This window comes from Lissotriton helveticus, chromosome 3_1 (genome assembly GCF_964261635.1).
Source record: "Lissotriton helveticus chromosome 3_1, aLisHel1.1, whole genome shotgun sequence".
NCBI classification, from domain to species: Eukaryota; Metazoa; Chordata; class Amphibia; order Caudata; family Salamandridae; genus Lissotriton; species Lissotriton helveticus.
Genome location: NC_136061.1, coordinates 843280593 through 843298614, shown reverse-complemented (window position 1 = coordinate 843298614; position 18022 = coordinate 843280593). Strand labels below are relative to the sequence as shown.

Genomic DNA, 18022 nt, shown 5'->3' with positions numbered 1-18022 from the left:
AGACCCTTCCAACCGTGACCAGCCGAGGGTAAGATTTCCCGAAGCCCAAAGACACCCCTGCACCCGTCAACCCTGCGGCTCCCTGTGCCTCCCTTTGGGGTACCTACCTCTTCCCCAAGATCCCAACTTACCTCTCGAAGTGGTGGTCGCACCTGAAGAATCAACGTCCCGAGCCTACAGCCTTTGTTCCCTTTTTACCTTTCCCATTGAATAACATTGAGCGCCCGACGGCTCAAAAGCACCCTGCACCCAGCCGCCCGAGTGCCCCTAGCAGTGCACCCTGTGCCCTATCCTACTTACCCCTTTGCCCTGAGCAAGTGACCAGGAGCCCAGCTCCCACAGCCGCGTGGCCTGCTATACCGCAGCCACCAACCTAAGGTCCCCTGCCTCTCATTGGATAACATTGGGCCTAACTACCTCTGCACCCGGTTGCCCCTGTGTTGCGGAGGGTGTACCAACTGTACCTACCTGATCCTGGGGAACCACTGAGTCTATGCCCAGAAGCTTAACTGCACCAGTCGAATACTCACCTGAAAACCGATAACTCACTTTCCTTCCATAGGATAACATTGACTGGTTTGACTCGAAAAATCTTTTAAGTGTGAAGTTTTGAAACTCTAAAATATTCCTATAAAATCAGCAGAGTAACTAATTTTGAAATACTCACCTGGAATCAGGAGAGGAGCCAGTACTGTACCTTTCAGCCTAGTACTGACCTGCAAAAGTAATTTTTTACCATACTTACCCATAACTGAATTTTCTCCCATGGAAATCCATTGACTGTTTTTCTCTGAAAATTCTTCAGTATCTCAACCTTTAAAATACCTTTTTATTCCTTAAAAATCATTGCAATAACAAACGTTTTAACTCAACTATGTTCAGCTTAGACCCTAAGACTGAATCTAGGATCCAGTCCTGGAATTACCAAAGTAATCTATCAAGTAATTAACTGTGTTTATGTAGAAAAACCATTGAGCTCAATGTTAAATTGTGTTTAGAATTGTGTTGCCTACTGCAACCACTGTACCTATTGTGTTTACAAAGTTTATTGCCTTACTACAAAGTACTCATCTGAGATCACTCATACTGAGAAAAGTATATTTTGATACCTGTTGGTTCTAAAAATAAAACAATATCTTTTGAAATAAAAACAATTGGCCTGGAGTTTAGTCCTTGAGTGCGTGAAACCTTTTGCTGACTGTGTGTACAACAAATGCTTTGCACTGTCCTCTGGTACTGCCTTACTGCTCAACCAAGCTACCACTTTAGAGAGTAAGGTCACACCTGGCTTTAACCTTTATTATACCTCTGGGGATTGTGGAGTCTATACTCACTGTACCTTACTTTGGTCCAGTATATAGAGCCACTTTCTAACACTGCATGTGCACCCAGAAAAAATAAATAAGTTACCAGTTTATCTCAAAAAGTAAAAAACCTTTTTACGTCAACAAGGACAGAAGTTGGCCTGTTATGCGGTTACTCAAACTGTTAAAAGTAGTACTATTGCATCAGAGGTTTAGAAATAATGAAAGCAAAAGAAAGCATTATATGTATGTTACAACTTAAAAAATACTTACATCTCCGATGATCTTTGCCGTAACAGGGGGAACAGCACCTTTGAAAACAAGGTCAAGATGGCATCTGTTAAGAATATCCATAATTCATGAAAATTCTTGTTCACAAAGACATGCGAACACTGTAGTTTAAGACTGCATACTAACTATTTGTTGTACAGATGTTATGCAAGGCAGATAAAAATAGTTTGCTACACAAAAAATGTTTTATAGTCAGAGCTGGGGTCTTTACAAGGTCAATGCAGATCGACCGTTTTTCTCATATATTATAAAATCTGAGGCTCTGACATTGAGCAAATAAGCACCTTTAAATGTCTAATTAATGATCAAGCCTTGTCTTCTCTAATGTACCATTCAACACTAAATGGTCTTATTTATTTTTCAATATTTACCTTTTTCCGTTAGCAGATTTTTAGGCCTTTTGCTTTTACTTTCTTTCCAATGAGCCTAATAACACTGCAACTCATCATGTTCCTCATCTAACATCTTTGACAGTTTTACTTCCTGTGTCAAGGTTATCAATGTTTGAATAAGCGTAAACTATTTCAAATTAAACTTGTATCAGGGTCAAGAGTCCTGTTTGTCAAAACTGCACCCTCCCATGCCTTTAAGCATCATTCTTTATTTAAAGTTTAGCCATTTAAAACAAATAACACTGGCAAATAAAGGGGAGGAGACAGAAGAATCACGGTAGATTAAATTTCATGGAATTGAAGGACTCAAGGAGACATCAATGGATAGCAGAACAAAAGGTAGTAATGATTCAGTGAGTGCGAGAGACCAGGCAGAGAAATTCAAGGCATGAAAAGAAGGAAAAGAAACAACAACAAAAATCATACCTGGAGAGTCTCCATGGTACAATCCAGCTCAAAAGTTGGGTGCTGGATCATGGCTGATGCTAAATCGAAGAGGGCTTGAGGGATCTGAGCTCAGATTCCCCAGCTCTGTGCCTTGACAGTACACAGGATGATGGCAGACTGGCCTGGACAGGACTGGAGAATGCTGGATATAGTCAACATCACAGCAGTATAGCATGAGTGCAATAAGACTAAGTGAATCATGCTGTGAAGATGAGCCATACGCCCCCCCCTACCTTAGGGACAGAGAGCAGCAGTCTATTCTCTGACTCCAGGTTGTACTGAAGACTATGCAAAAGCAAACAGACCACTGTTGAGCTGATAAACTACGTCATAAAATGGAAATCATGTAGGGCTGAGAAGTGTCCTGCAACCACAGTCAGAAGTTAACTGATGCAGCTACAGATTTAGTTAGGAAAATTACGAAGAAACTGTCTCGTCTGGACATACCCTACAAACTTAGGGCGAACAAAGAAAAACCAAAGGGGAGTGTTGAACATTGCAAGCACTCATCCCCAGTCAACTGATCTGGGTGTCCTTTGTTCGTCCTAAGTTGGCAGGGTCCCTTGCTCACTTTGCCACTGTATTCAAGCTATCCTGGCTGTTGACCGCTGATTATCCAGAAACCGTTGTTTCCGGTCCAGGGAAGACATGGCTTGGCAGTTCGGGCTGGACTGTTCCCATAAGGCACAGGGTCAGACTGATTTTCATATGGCCATGTCTGTACTGGGGTGGCGGAGTGAGCTAAAGAATGATGATGGATTAAACCCAGGTCAGTTTTCTGGGGTGAGTGCTTGCATTGTTCAACACTCCGTCCATCATCCCCTTTGGGATGTCAATGCTACATTCGATCCATTGAAAGCCATTGGAACTGTGGCTGTTCTGTCTCACTCTAATCATGCTGTGGTGAAATCCTGGAAGCAATCAGCCCTCTTGGGACAAAAGTGCACCACTGTCATTTCACAGCTGTATATTAGCTCCCAGCACAGGGTGAAGGTTGATTGTGATCTACTGAGGAAATGCTTCATGAGTTTGCTGCAAGGCAGGAGGCAAGAGCTAATACAGGGCCCATCTGGAGTTAATAGTGCTTTTGAAGTGTTTAGGAAATCCTATATTGCTGGCCACAGGCGTTTCCTGTTTCCAACTTGCACCTGAGCAAGCTTTCTATGCCCACAAAGACCTGGCGCAGGCAACGTCAAGTAGATAACATATCAGGACAACACCCTGGCACACTTTACAAGAGTGACCCTTGTGGTTCCAAACCCACAGATGGTGAATGCAACCATGATAGCTAAAAGAACCAAAGAGCAACCCCTTACACAAGAGAAAGGTCTAGGGATTCCTCGATGACCGGGGACATGCTTGTCTTCAGAGCAGATGATAGCGGTGAAAGATATGACAATATATTTTAAGGAATCAAAGAAATTTACCACATTGCTGACAATAAGTGTCAACGCGGATAACTTCACTTGTCTGCTAGGTGAACTAGGCAGACCTTGAAAAATGAAAATATGTTACCAGAACTACAGTTTGAGTGACTTGATAATCTACTTGACCATACTGTAATGAGCCTCACATAAACAAATCTTAAATTCTGTGCTCCTTGGCAAATTTTATATTTCAGGATTCTATCAATGTGTATAGGTGAATAATTTTAATGCTGCGACCTACGAGCTACTTGGGAGCACTATTTAGTGTGACGATAGGCTATAAGTGGTGCAGTGTAGGTGATATCAGTGAAGTGTAGGGACCTATAGATGTGAATGCAAAATCAAAAATTTCCTGGCTAGTAGAAAAAATACAATTTATTAACTTCTCTGGCTGGGAACGTTAAAAAGGGGGGGTTTGGTGTTGGTAGAGCTAATTGCTTGCTACCTGGTCAACATGTTTCGTAAGCAGTCCCCTACTACCTACTCATCAGGACCTCTGATGGTACCTACAGAAACACAGCCTATTGTCACACCAACTAGTGCTCCGACGTAGGTCGCAGCACGCCCCACCCGTAGAGGGACGGGAAGACCCCCATGATGAAGCATGACACTAAGGGGTTCTTAGTGTGTGAGGGGTATTTTAAAAGCACATAGTGCCCTCGTCTTGTCATCTCAAGAAAGGGCCCCGTCTCACATTTAGACCATCACTAGAATTAAAATTATTCACCTATACACATTGATAGAATCCTGTTGTTTATATAGATCAGAAAGGAGGGTGATTCTACCATTACCTCTACACTTCCTCTACTGTTGTTTTGGAAATATTATATTTCACCAACTCGCCATTTTCTTCATAATCACATATGACAACACCTTAAAAATACACAAGTTCAGCATGTCTGCTGTACAAAAAACCTCATGGTGGATCTAAATCTTGCTCAGTGTATAATAAGAATATAGCCCACATACAAAGTACACATGAACCCTAACGGACAAGTTACTTACCTTCGGTAACGCTTTTTCTGGTGGATACAGTATCTGCCTGTGGATTCCTCACCTTGTGAATATTCCCCTGCGTCAGCAACGTTTGGAAAATTCTTTTGTAGCATGCCGGCGTGGACGACGTCATAGGAGCACGGCCTCGCGAGCGACTCCGACTGATGTCACTGACTCCTTATTAGGCCTACGTCGGCGTGATGACATCAGTTCCGCCCCTTTTTTCCGTGTCTTTGAGGCACCCGGACGGACCAATGACAGTAGATATATACATATACAGTGTACACAGTACATAATATCCAAAATAACAGTGTGTAGACAATGTATGAAAAACACAATATATATATATATATATATATATAAAATTCAGTCTGGCCCAAGTTCGGAGGCTCCCGGGTGCTCTAGGGCGGTGCACGCGAGGCGCAGCAGGACCCGCTGCGATTACAAAAATTCTGCAGGGTTGCTGGTTGCTGGAATAAAGAAACTGTAATTTGACTTAAAACCCGGTGTGGTTTTTGAATTCGTCACACGGGAGTGCATGAGGAAAAAACTTCCCTACGGGAAAAGCAGAATTTTTTTATATATATATATATATATATATATATATATATATATATATATATATATATATACATACACATTTAAATAATGTCATGAACTAAAGTATAGTAGAGTGGACATGGGGGAGGCGGGTGGGCATGTGAGGAATCCACAGGCAGATACTGTATCCACCAGAAAATGCGTTACCGAAGGTAAGTAACTTGTTCTTCTGATGGATACATCTGCCAGTGGATTCCTCACCTTGTGAATAGAGTCCCACAGAAGTCCCCACTCCCGGAGGAGGGTGTCCCCTCTCCTATACCAGAAAGTCCTGGAGGACAGAACGCGCAAAGTGGCCGACCCTCCTCACTTCGGAATCTAAGCTGTAATGCTTCGCGAAAGTGTGGAGAGAAGCCCAACTCGCTGCTCTACAATGTCCTCTACAAGTACACCCCTAGACAAAGCAGATGTAGAAGACTTTGCTATAGTGGAATGAGCTCTTATACCCTCTGGAGGGTCCTTACCCGCCAGGGAGTAGCAGATCTTGATGCATAGTATAATCCATCTTGAAAGTGTGCGCTTGTGCACAGCTCTTCCTTTTCTGCAGCCAGCAAATCCAACAAAGAGCTGGTCATCCACTCGATAGTCTCTTGTCCTATCAAGACGGTCTCCTCCTCCTTGGAAGGGTGAGGCGGAGGATAGAAGGTAGGGAGGGTAATGGACTGTCCTAGATGGAAGGGAGTTACCACCTTAGGGAGAAAAGCAGCCCTGGTCCTAAGAACCATTCGTTCAGCATGAATGGTCAAGAACGGGGGCTTTGAACTAAGAGCTTGAAGCTCACTTACCCTCCTTGCCGAGGTAATTGCAACCAGGAAGACCGTCTTAAAAGACAAAAGTCTTAAGGGACACTTGTGCAAAGGTTCGAAAGGAGAACCCATCAGAAATGCAAGCACAAGATTCAAGTCCCATTGAGGCACAATAAAGGGAATAGGAGGAAATTTATTTGTAAGACCCTTTAAAAACCTTAGAACCACAGGAGATTTAAATAAAGACGGCTGATCCGGCAGGCAGAGAAATACCGACAAAGCCGAAAGATAACCTTTAACTGTAGCTACAGCAAACCCTTGCTGAGCCAGGAAAAGAGCAAATTGAAGTACATCAGATAAACGAGCCCTCAAAGGGTCACTGGACTTCTCCCCACACCAAGTCACAAATTTAGACCATCTGTATGAATAGATTGACTTGGTGGAGTCACGCCTGGCCGATAGAATGACATCCACCACATCATGTGGGAGAGAAAAGTAATTAAGGTTGCCCCGTTCAATCTCCAGGCATGAAGGTGTAAGGTCTGGAGGTGGGGAAATAGAACCTGCCCCTCCATCTGAGAGAGGCGATCTGCCCTGAGAGGGAGACGGAGCGGCGGGCACGAAGAGAGGTGGAGTAGATCTGTGTACCACAACCTTCTTGGCCAATCCGGGGCGATCAAAATAACTTGGGCCCGGTCTTGGCGAATCTTCCTCTGAACCCGAGGGATCAAGGGTATGGGAGGCAAAACGTAAAGGAGCTGAAAGTCCCAACTCAACTGAAACGCGTCCCCCAAGGCTCCCTGCATCGGAAACTGGAGACCGCAGAATGACGGTCAGTGAGCATTCTTATGAGTGGCAAATAGGTCCACCCGAGGAGTTCCCCACGTCCGAAAGACGTGACGAACTACCTTTGGATGAAGCCTCCACTCGTGATTGGCCGAGAACTGCCGACTGAGACTGTCTGCACGCACGTTCAGAACTCCAGCCAGATGATTTGCCATCAGACAAATCTGATGGTCCTGAACCCAGGACCAGAGACGCAGAGCCTCTCTGCAGAGACACTGCGAGCCTACTCCTCCCTGCTTGTTGACATACCACATCGCGGTGGTGTTGTCCGTCAGGACCTGAACCGACCGACCGCGAAGGGAAGGGAGGAAGGCCTTGAGTGCCAGACGTATCGCCCGCATTTCCAGAAGGTTGATGTGAAGCAACCTTTCCTCTGAAGACCAAAGACCCTTGATCTCCAGATCCCCCAGATGAGCACCCCACCCTAGAGTGGATGCATCCGTTATTACTGTGGCCACCGATGGAGGTAGTTGAAAGGGCTTTCCTTGAGACAGATTGCCCTCCACACTCCACCAAGACAGATCCGCTGCAGTTTCTCTGGAGATCCTGATCGACTCCCTGAGATCTCCGTTGTGTTGATACCACTGCCTGCAGAGGCACCACTGGAGTGCCCTCATATGCCAGCGTGCATGGTTGACCAGCAGAATGCAGGAAGCTATCAGACCGAGCAGACGAAGGACCTTCAAGACTGGAACGACTGCTCCATCGTGAAATAAAGGAATCATTTCCTGTATGTCGCGAATCCGTTGTGGAGGAGGGAATGCCCGACATACAGTTGTATCCAGTACCGCACCAATGAACAGGTTGCGCTGGGAGGGCACCAGGTGAGATTTGGGTACATTTATCGAAAACCCCAACCTGTACAACAACTGAGTTGTGACTTGCAGATGATGGAGCACTCTCTCTGGAGATTACGCCTTGATCAGCCAATCGTCCAGATAAGGGAAAACTGGATTCCCTGATCTTCTGAGATGTGCAGCCACCACATCCATCACCTTGGTGAAGACTCGAGGCGCAGTAGTAAGACCAAACGGAAGGACCACAAACTGGTAATGCTGCGATCCCACCGTAAAACGGAGATACTTCCTGTGCGACTTCAGGATTGGGATGTGAAAATATGCATCCTGCAAGTCGATCGACACCATCCAATCTTCTTCCAGCAGCGCTTGAAGAACCTGCGCAAGGGTGAGCATCTTGAACTTCTCCTGCTTCAGGTAAATGTTCAAGATCCTGAGATACAGGATTGGACGAAGTCTGCCATCCTTCTTGGGGATCAGGAGATACTGGGAGTAGCATCCCTGACCCCTTTCTTGCTCCGGTACCATCTCTATCGCACCCTTTCTTAACAATGCCAGGACTTCCTCCTGTAGAAGTAGCAGGTGGTCCTCCAAGCAAAAACATTGGCAAGGAGGGTAATTCGGAGGGAATTCCCGAAAGGGAAATGCATACCCATTCTCTACGAGATTGAGAACCTAAAGGTCCGACGTGACCGATTCCCAATCCCGCAGAAAATAGGTAAGCCGACCCCCTACAGGACCCGCATGATCCGGAATGGCGGATCTAGGTCTGCTTTGCTGTAGTAGAAGAGGGGTGGGAAGAGTAAGAGGAGGAGGAGACCCGACGTCTTTGAGGACGAACCCTTTGTTTTCCTCTGTAAGATTTATACAACAGATTTTGTTGCTGCAGCTGTTGCTGTGATTGCTTGTAGGGACGAAAAGAACATCTTCCAAAGCCCCTATATCTTTTACCCACAGATCCTCTAGTTTGCAAACCTAAAGATCTGGCTGTAGCTCTGCTGTCCTTGAACCTCTCCAATGCAGCATCAGCTTTCTTCCCGAAAAGGCCTGAGCCATCAAAGGGCAAATCCATTAAAGCAGCCTGAACATCCGCAGACAACTCGGAAGTCTTCAGCAAGGCAGCTCTTCTGGTGGCAATTGAAGACCCCATGACTCTAGCCACTGAATACGCTGTGTCCATACAACTTTGTATGACCTGCCGAGCAGCAGCCTGAGTGTCAGAAATCACCTCATTAAAATTCTTTCTGTCCTCCTCAGGAAGCTTAGGAGACAGCTGTTTAACAGTATCCATCAAAGCTTGAATAAATCGACCCAGCAAACAAGTGGCATTTGTAGATTTTAGGGCCATACTGGCTGACGAAAACACTTTTTTTGCATTTTGGTCCTGCTTTTGGAATCCTTATCACCAGGTACCTGGGGAAATGCACCTGCAGATCTTTTAGAGCAGGCAGCCTGTACTACCAAACTCTCTGGTAAGGGATGAGTAGATAAAAATTCAGGGTTGCCAGAAGCCACTCTATTACGCCTTGCAACGGCCTTAGAAACTGCAGGAGCTGTAAGTGGTCTATTCCATACCTCCAAGATGGGATCAGTTAGAGCCTCAGTAAAAGGAAGTAAAGGCTCAACCACAGATGAAGGTGAATGGAGGACTTCAGTCAGAATGTTCGACTTATACTCAACAGATGGCAAAGACAAATTTAACTGATCTGCAGCCTTTTTAATTACCACATGGTAGGGAGCCACATCTTTTGAAGGAGCATCAGATACTGTGGCCAACTCCCATTCAGGAGACAGCTCTAGACCACTTGCATCCTTTAGTTCGTCAAAATAATCCTGATCTTGAAGCTCACCTTCTTCAATTTCAGCTTCCCCATAACTCTTCTCCTTCAAAAGGAGCTGTGCTTTACGCCTCAACCACTCAATTCGTACCGACGTCGTTGGATCCGGTATCGACTCCGAAGGAGCCGGAGTCGAATGTGGAGCCAGAGCCGGTGTTGAACGAGGAGCTGGAGCCGGCGTCGAACATGGAGCTGGAGCCGGCGTCTAACATGGAGCTGGAGCCGGCGTCTAACATGGAGCTGGAGCCGGCGTCTAACATGGAGCTGGAGCCGGCGTCTAACATGGAGCTGGAGCCGGCGTCGGGCTAACCAGGACATCAGAAACAAGGAAAATAGGCTGATGCAAACAAATAGATGGCCAAGACCAACAGATTTACAGAGGAGTTCTAAAGAACAATCTACTCAGTGATGCCCATGCGATGGACAGACACCTTTTGGTCCTTTGCAGAATTAGTATCCGTAAGCCATTCCATGTCAGAAAACCGACGTCCCCTGGGAATCCCATCAGCAGAGGCTCTGCTGCAACAATACCCTCTGGTACCAGCCAGCAAGCTCCGGACCAACCCACTCTGCACCCGCTGACACCGGCTGTGCCCGATTGATCCAGGACCACGAGGACGTCCCCCCGGCGACTGGGAGATGAAGTCCAGTGCCCAAAGAGCCTCCTCGACATTGCCTGCAGCCTCAGGACAAAGGACCCCTCCGACCGCGACCAGCAGGGGGTAAGATTTCCCGACCTCAAAAGACACCCCTGCACCCGGCGCCCCACGCCCCCCTGTGCCCAACTCCTGGGTGCCTACCTATCCTCCAAGATCCCAACTTACCCCTCTAAGTGTTGGTCGCCCCAGAAGATCATTCGTCCCCGAGCCTGCAGCCTTTGTTCCCTTTTAAAGTTCCTCATTGAATAACATTGAGTGCCCGACGGCTCAAAAGCACCCTGCACCCAGCCGCCCGAGTGCCCCAGGCAGTGCAACCTGTACCCTACCCTACTTCCCCATTTGCCCTGATCAAGTGACCAGGAGCCCAGCTCCCACAGCCGCGTGGCCTGCTAGCCAGCAGCCACAAACCGGAGGCCCCCTGCCCCCCATTGGATAAAATTGGGCCTAACTACCTCTGCACCCGGTCGCCCCTGCGCCGCTGAGGGTGAGCCAACTGTACCTACCTGACCCTGGGGGACCCGAGTCTATGCCCAGAACCTTAACTTCACCAGTTGAGTACTCACCTGGAAACCGGTAACTCACTTACTTGCCATTGGATAACATTGACTGGTTTAACTCGAAAAATCTTCAAAGTGTGAAGTTTTGAAAACTTAAAATATTCATATAAAATCAACCGAATTCCGAAGTACTCACCTGGGATCAGGAGAGAAGCTTGTACTGTACCTTGTAGCCCAGTACTGAACCGCAACAGTAATCCTAACCGAGTTTACTAGTAACCTGTATTTTCAACATAGGAAACCATTGTCTGCTTTTCTATGAAATTTATTCTAAGTGTCTACTTTTGAAAACTTGAAATATTCTTTAAAAATCATACGAAATACTGAAACGTAATTACTTACCTGTTTTAAGTTGAGACCCCAGTGCTGGACCTAGGAGCCCAGTACTAGATTACAAAAGTAACGAGATCATACTTTACCTGCAACCTGAATTTTCTCCCCTTGGATAACTTTGCCAGATTTCCTTTGAAAAGTTTCTAAGTGTGAACATGTTTATTGCCTTTCTGCAAAGTACTCATCTGAGATCACTCATATTGAGAAAAATATATTTTTACACCTGTTGGTTCTAAAAATAAAACAACTATATGTGTTGATATAAAAGCAATTGGCCTGGAGTTCAGTCCTTGAGTGTGTGAAAACCTTTGCTGACTGAGTGTGTACAACAAATGCTTTACACTGTCCTCTGGTACTGCCTTACTGCTCGACCAAGCTACCACTTTAGAGAGTAAGGTCAGCCCTGACTTTAACCTCTGTTATACATCTGGGGTTTGTGGAGACTGTACCTTACTTTGGTCCAGTATATATAGAGCCACTTTCTCACTGACTCCAACTAATTTGGCCCTAGCCCTACCAGCCTGTCAACCCTCGAACTTGCTCCTGCTAAACCCCGGCGTCTCCAGTGGTCAGCAACCTCAAAAACCCCGGAGGACCTTACTGCCTTGTGACTGACTACCTGGGTCTCCGAAGAGCCGTGGTACTGCTGAAAGCAAGTAACAAACCTTGGCATCAGCCCGGAACTGCAAACCCTGCACACTCTGCACCCGCCAAGCCTGGCCAGTGCTGCAGTGAATCAAGACCCCGAGGACGTCCCCCCGGCGATTTTGACCTGGAATCCAGTGCCCAAGGACCCTCCTCGACGACCCAGGCTCAGGACAAGGGACCTCTGCAATCGCGACCAGCAGGGGGTAAGATTTCCCGACCTCAAAAGACACCCCTGCACCTGCCACGACACAGCCCCCTGTGCCCATCTCCTAGGTGCCTACCTATCCCCCAATATGCCAACTTACCCCTCAAAGTGTTGGTAGCACCAGAAGATCCTCCGTCCCGAGCCTGCAGCCTTTGTTCCCTTTTCAAGATCTCCATTGAATAACATTGAGCCCCCGACGGCTCAAAAGCACCCTGCACCCAGTCGCCCGAGTGCCCCTGGCAGTGCAACCTTTGTCCTTATCTACTTCCCCATTTGCCCTGAGCAAGTGACCAGGAGCCCAGCTCGCACAGCCGTGTGGCCTGCTAGCCAGCAGCCACCAACCGAAGGCCCCCTGCCTCGCATTGGATAACATTGGGCCTAACTACCTCTGCACCCAGCTGCCCCTGTGCCGCTGAGGGTCTACTAACTGTACCTACCTGACCCTGGGGGACCCCTCAGTCTATGCCCAGTACCTTAACTTCACCAGTCGAGTACTCACCTGAAAACCGATAACTGACTTTATATCCATAGGATAGCATTGACTGGTTTGACTCGAAAAATCTACTAAGTGTGAAGTTTTGAAACTTTAAAATATTCATCTAAAATCAGCCGAATAACGAATTCTGAAGTCCTTACCTGTGATCAGGAGAGAGGCCAGTACTGCACCTTTTAGCCCAGTACTGAACCGCAAAAGTAATCCTGCTAGTAACCTGAATTTTCTTCCATAGGAAACCATTGACTGTTTTTCTGTGAAATTTCTTCCGTCTATTTTTGCAAACTACAAACATTCTTTAAAAATCGTACCAACTACTAAAACGTAATTACTTAAATTGTCTTAGGTAGAGACCCCAGTGCTGAACCTAGGAGTCCAGTACTGAATTACAAAAGTAACAAGAACCTACTTTACCTGTGACTTTAATTTCCTTCCATTGGATAACATTGCTAGTTTTTTCACAGAAAAGTTTTTAAGTGTCAACTTTTAAAATACCTTTATATTCTTTAAAAATCATTGCAATAACTAAAGCGTTTTACAAAACTGTTTTCAGCTTAGAACCCAGGACTGAATCTAGGATCCAGTCCTGGAGTTACAAAAGTAATCTATAAAGTAATCAGCTGCATTTATGTAGAAAAACCCATTGAGCTCAATGTTAAATTGTGTTTAGAATTGTGTTGCCTACTACAACCCCTGTACCTATTGTGTTTACAAAGTTTATTGCCTCTTTGCAAAGTAACTACGGGAGAGTACTCATATTGAGAAAAGTATATTTTGATACCTGTTGGTTCTAAAAATAAAACAACTATGGGCCAAATGTAGGTAAATTTTATTTTACCACCTCTTAAATACCGCATCATACCGACTCGGTATTTAAGAAGTGGTAAAATAAAAGTACAGAGATGTAGGTAAATACAGATGTGCATTTACCGATTCGGAAACAATCGGTATTTACCGATGCGGTAAATACCGACCGGTAAATGCCCATGCATTCCTATGGGCTTTGAAGCCCATAGGAATGATTGGGCATTTACCGGTCGCTATTTACCGCATCGGTAAATACCGATTGACACAAGGGTGCAGGGGGTGTCACTGCGACACCCTCTGGCACCCCCAAAAGAGGCTCGGGTGCCATGTGGCAGGCATACCTGCCCTAAGGGCAGGTCTGCCTGTCATATGGCATAGGTGTGCATGCACACATGTGCAAGCACACCAGAATCGGTATTTTACCATCAAATAGTATTTGATGGTAAAATACCGATTTTTTAATGCTTGTGGGACTCAGAAGAGTCCCACCTACATATCAATTTTCCCTATTCCGTAAAAATACCGACTCGGTATTTTACATAATCGGTAAATTTACCTATCGGTAAATTTACAGAGTCTGTAAAATACAGGGCCCTACATCTCAAATTGCATTTACCGGTCGGTAACGGCCGAATTCGGCCGTTACCGACCGGTAAATGCCTACCTACATCTGGCCCTATATCTTTTGACATAAAAACAATTGGCCTAGAGTTCAGTTCGTTCTTGTGTGTGTGTGAAACCTTTTGCTGACTGGGTGAGTACAACAAATGCTTTACACTGTCATCTGGTACTGCCTTACTGCTCGAACAAGCTACGACTTTAGAGAGTAAGATCAGACCTGACTTTAACCTCTGTTATACCTCTGGGGATTGGGGAATCTATACACACTGTACCTTACTTTGGTACAGTATATTTAGAGCCCCTTTCTTACAGGTATGCGTCATCTTGGGGTAGATCTGAGGCATCTGGTGCATTGTAGTCTTCCCAAAGATCATCTGATGCGCCAGTAATATCATCTGGATCATCTAAGGGTTGCTCATCTTCTGCAACCCTCCTCGCCCGCCAGAATTGTAATTTTCATCGTTATCTGCTGGTTCAGGGTTGTGTGGGATGAGTGGTGAGTGTGTGGGGGAAATGGAACGGTCTGGCACTTCTGGAAGTGGTGAAGGTACTCTTATGGGAGAAGTTTGACCATGTTTTTTGAGAGGGACTGGAGGTGTGGAAGGAGGTTCCAGTTTCCTTTTAGCAGGTGAAGTGATGACATGTCCAGTCTTTGGGTGACTAAGAAGAGTCTTTTGCTTTGGATCTGGAAGGAAAAGCTATTCTAAGGGAGGATTCTTTCTCAGAACCGGCTTGTCATGTTTGGGATCAAGCTGTTTGCTGGGCTTAGCAATGTTTAGTACAGTCTTAGGAGTAGATTGTGGTTTTGGTTCCGAAGACTTGTGGTCGGAAGCTTTTTTTGTTTCGAGTTTTTTCTTCGGATCGGAGATTTTTTTCCTGTTCCGGAGTTTGTGGTTCCGAAGCGTATTTTGGGTCGACAGTTTTAGGTGCAGAAGTTTGCTTCGGTGCCGGAGTTTGCTTTGGTTCAACAGTTTCAGGTGCCGTAGTTAGCTTCAGTGCCGGACTTGGCTCCGGTTCGACTGTTTTAGGTGCTGAAGTTTGCTTTGGTGTCTGACTTGACTTTAGTCCGACAGTTTTCGGTGACGTAGTTTTCTTCGGTGCCGGAGTTTGTACAGGTTTCCCTTTCAGTTTGAGAACCTTCTGTTTATCGGGACTGACTGGATGCTGACTCGAGCCCGAGTCGCCTAGAGGCTTATTGGAAGTCTACGTTGCCGTGTCCAAAGGTGGGGCATCGGAAGTTTGTGATCGGTGTGCACCTGGACCCGAAGGTAGAGGTGGAACCGAAGCCTCAACTGGTGAGGGGTATCAAGAGAGTCGATTTCTATACTTACAACCTACTGACCAGCTGGAAGGGGATCGTCATCTTCTGCCTGCTCATCGCTCCGGAAGCTGAATCCTCTGCTTCGGAAACGATGACATCAACCTGCTGCTGTTCTTCTTCGGACTCTGGTTGGACTGGAGTCTCCTCAACGAGGGTGTCTGGTGCCGATGAAGACGATTGTGCCATGACTCTCTGAGCTCGACGGTCTCCGATTATCTTTTTTGAAGGGAACGAAGCACAGGACCGAGGCGCAGTAGTAAGACCAAACGGAAGGACCGCAAACTGGTAGTGTTGCGACCCAACCGTAAAACGGAGATACTTTCTGTGCGACTTCAGGATGGGAATATGAAAATACGCATCCTGCAAGTTGATCGACACCATCCAGTCTTCTTCCAGCAGCGCTTGAAGAACCTGTGCAAGAGTGAGCATCTTGAACTTTTCCTGTTTCAGGTAAAGGTTCAAGATCCCGAGATCCAGGATTGGCCGAAGCCTGCCATCCTTCTTGGGGATCAGAAAATACCGGGAGTAGCATCCCTGACCCCTTTCCTGCTCCGGAACCACCTCTATCGCACCTTTTCTGAACAGTGCCAGGACTTCTTCCTGCAGGAGAAGCAGGTGGTCCTCCGAACAATAACCCTGGCAAGGAGGGTAATTTGGGGGAAACTCCCGAAAGGGAAGAGCATACCCATTCCCCACGAGATTGAGAACCCAAAGATCCGATGTAATCAATTCCTAATCTCATAGGAAATGGGTAAGCCGACCCCCCACTGGACCCACATGATCCGGAATGGCGGATCTAGGGCTGCTCTGCTGCGTTGGCAGGGGGCTGGGACGCGGAAGAGGAGAAAGCTTGACGGCCTCGAGAATGGGCTCTTTGCTTGCCCCTATAAGACCTGTACAGCGTGTTTTGCTGCTGCTGCGGCTGCTGCTGCGTTGTCTTGTAGGATCGAAAAGATCTGCTAAATCCTCTAGAACGTCTCCCAAAAGTGCCTCTGGTCTGAAGGCCCAACGACTTAGCCGTCGCCCTGCTGTCTTTAAAGCGTTCTAAAGCAGCGTCTGCCTTCTTGCCAAATAAACCAGACCGGTCGAATGGGAGATCCATCAATGTAGACTGGACATCTGTCGAAAACTCACTCGATTACAGCCACGCAGCTCTCCTCGTTGCCACAGAAGAGCCCATGACCCTAGCCACAGAGTCTGCTGTGTCCAATCCACTCTGAATCACCTGCCTAGCTGCAGCCCGAGTGTCAGAGATTACCTCCTGGAAGTCTTTTCTATCCTCCTCCGGTATCTTGGGCACCAACTGTTTTACAGTGTCCATCAGGGCGTGGATATAACGCCCCATCAGGCAGGTCGCATTTGGGGACTTCAGCGCCATACTGACGGAGGAGAAAACCTTTTTAGCAGCCTGATCCTGCTTTCTCGACTCCTTTTCTGCTGGAACCAGTGGAAAAGCTTGCGTTGACCTTTTGGAACAGGCCGCCTGCACCACCAAACTCTCAGGCAGAGGGTGAGTGGATAAAAATGCTGGGTCATCAGGAGCAGCTCTGTACCTCCTGGCAACAGCCCTAGATACAGCAGGAGCTGATACAGGTTTCTTCCAAACCTCTAAAATCGGTTCTTTGAGGGCATCATTAAAAGGCAGCAATGGTTCAGTTACTGAAGATGGAGAGTGAAGGACCTCTGTGAGAAGATTTGACTTAAACTCAGCAGTAGGTAGAGCAATGTTCAATAAACTTGCAGCCTTCTTTATTATCACATGGTAAGGAGCCACATCTTTAGAGGGTTCATCCGATACTGAAACTAAATCCCACTCAGGGGACAATTCAAGGCCACTAGCCACTGAAAGGTCCTCAAAAGGGTCCTCAGACTCCTGCAGCTCACCCTCCTCCAAATTCTCCTCACGATACCCCTCTTCCTCCATCAGCCTCTGGGCTTCACGCCTTGACCTGCGCTTCACATTCAAAGCCGTCAGATCCACTGTCGGCTCCGTCGAAGCCGGTGCCGGCGCCGATCCCGATGCTGGACGAGGAAGAATCCCACGATGTCGCTCAGGGTTCGGCATCAGGGTTGATGGAATCGGCGTCGAAGGATTCGGCGTCGACGACTTTGGCGTCGATGGCTTCGGAGTCGAAGGCCTCGCCGGCGACGGAAAATGCCAATGCGGCGCCGGAGCCGGCATAAAGGGCGCAGGTGCATATGTTTGGGGAACACCCAGACCAAACGCCATCGGAACCGTGGGACCAACAGGAGCCCCAGAGGGGTACATAGCCCTGGAATATATACCAAACATTGCATTAAGGAAATGCGTCGGATCCTGACCTGGTACGAACCCCCAGGCTGCTCTTGAGGGCGTGGAGTCGATACGACGTCGACTTCCTCTTCGGGCTGGTGCACCGGAGTCGACAGACCCTCGGGCAACTGAGCCTCTCCCTCTCCAACCATCTCCCCCTCACCTTCATCCTCCCGATCTGGAGGATGGAATGGTACCGGAGATGGATTCGCCGTCTGCCTCGGAGAACCTGGCGAATTCGCATGCAACGCCTCACCCCCGGCATCCTGATCTTCTGAAGCCGAAGATACCACCTTCTCAATCAGCGTCACCTGCGACTTCGGCTTAGAACCAGAGTCCTTCCTCGAGCGATGTAGGGATTCATGGGACCTCTTCTTATGCTTCTTTTTAGATGATCTCGA

General features: G+C 47.1%; 1 protein-coding gene across 8 annotated transcripts in view; it reads right to left on the bottom strand.

Annotated features, from left to right (window-relative positions):
- The window catches only part of ZMYM4 (zinc finger MYM-type containing 4), a 1395070-nt gene that overhangs the window by 647113 nt on the left and 729935 nt on the right, over positions 1 to 18022 (bottom strand). For all 8 annotated transcript variants that reach the window (XM_078681133.1, XM_078681129.1, XM_078681130.1 and 5 more), the window contains exon 16: positions 1578 to 1615. In XM_078681133.1, the coding sequence (XP_078537259.1) occupies positions 1578 to 1615 (38 nt within the window). The remainder of the gene's footprint in view (positions 1 to 1577; positions 1616 to 18022) is intronic.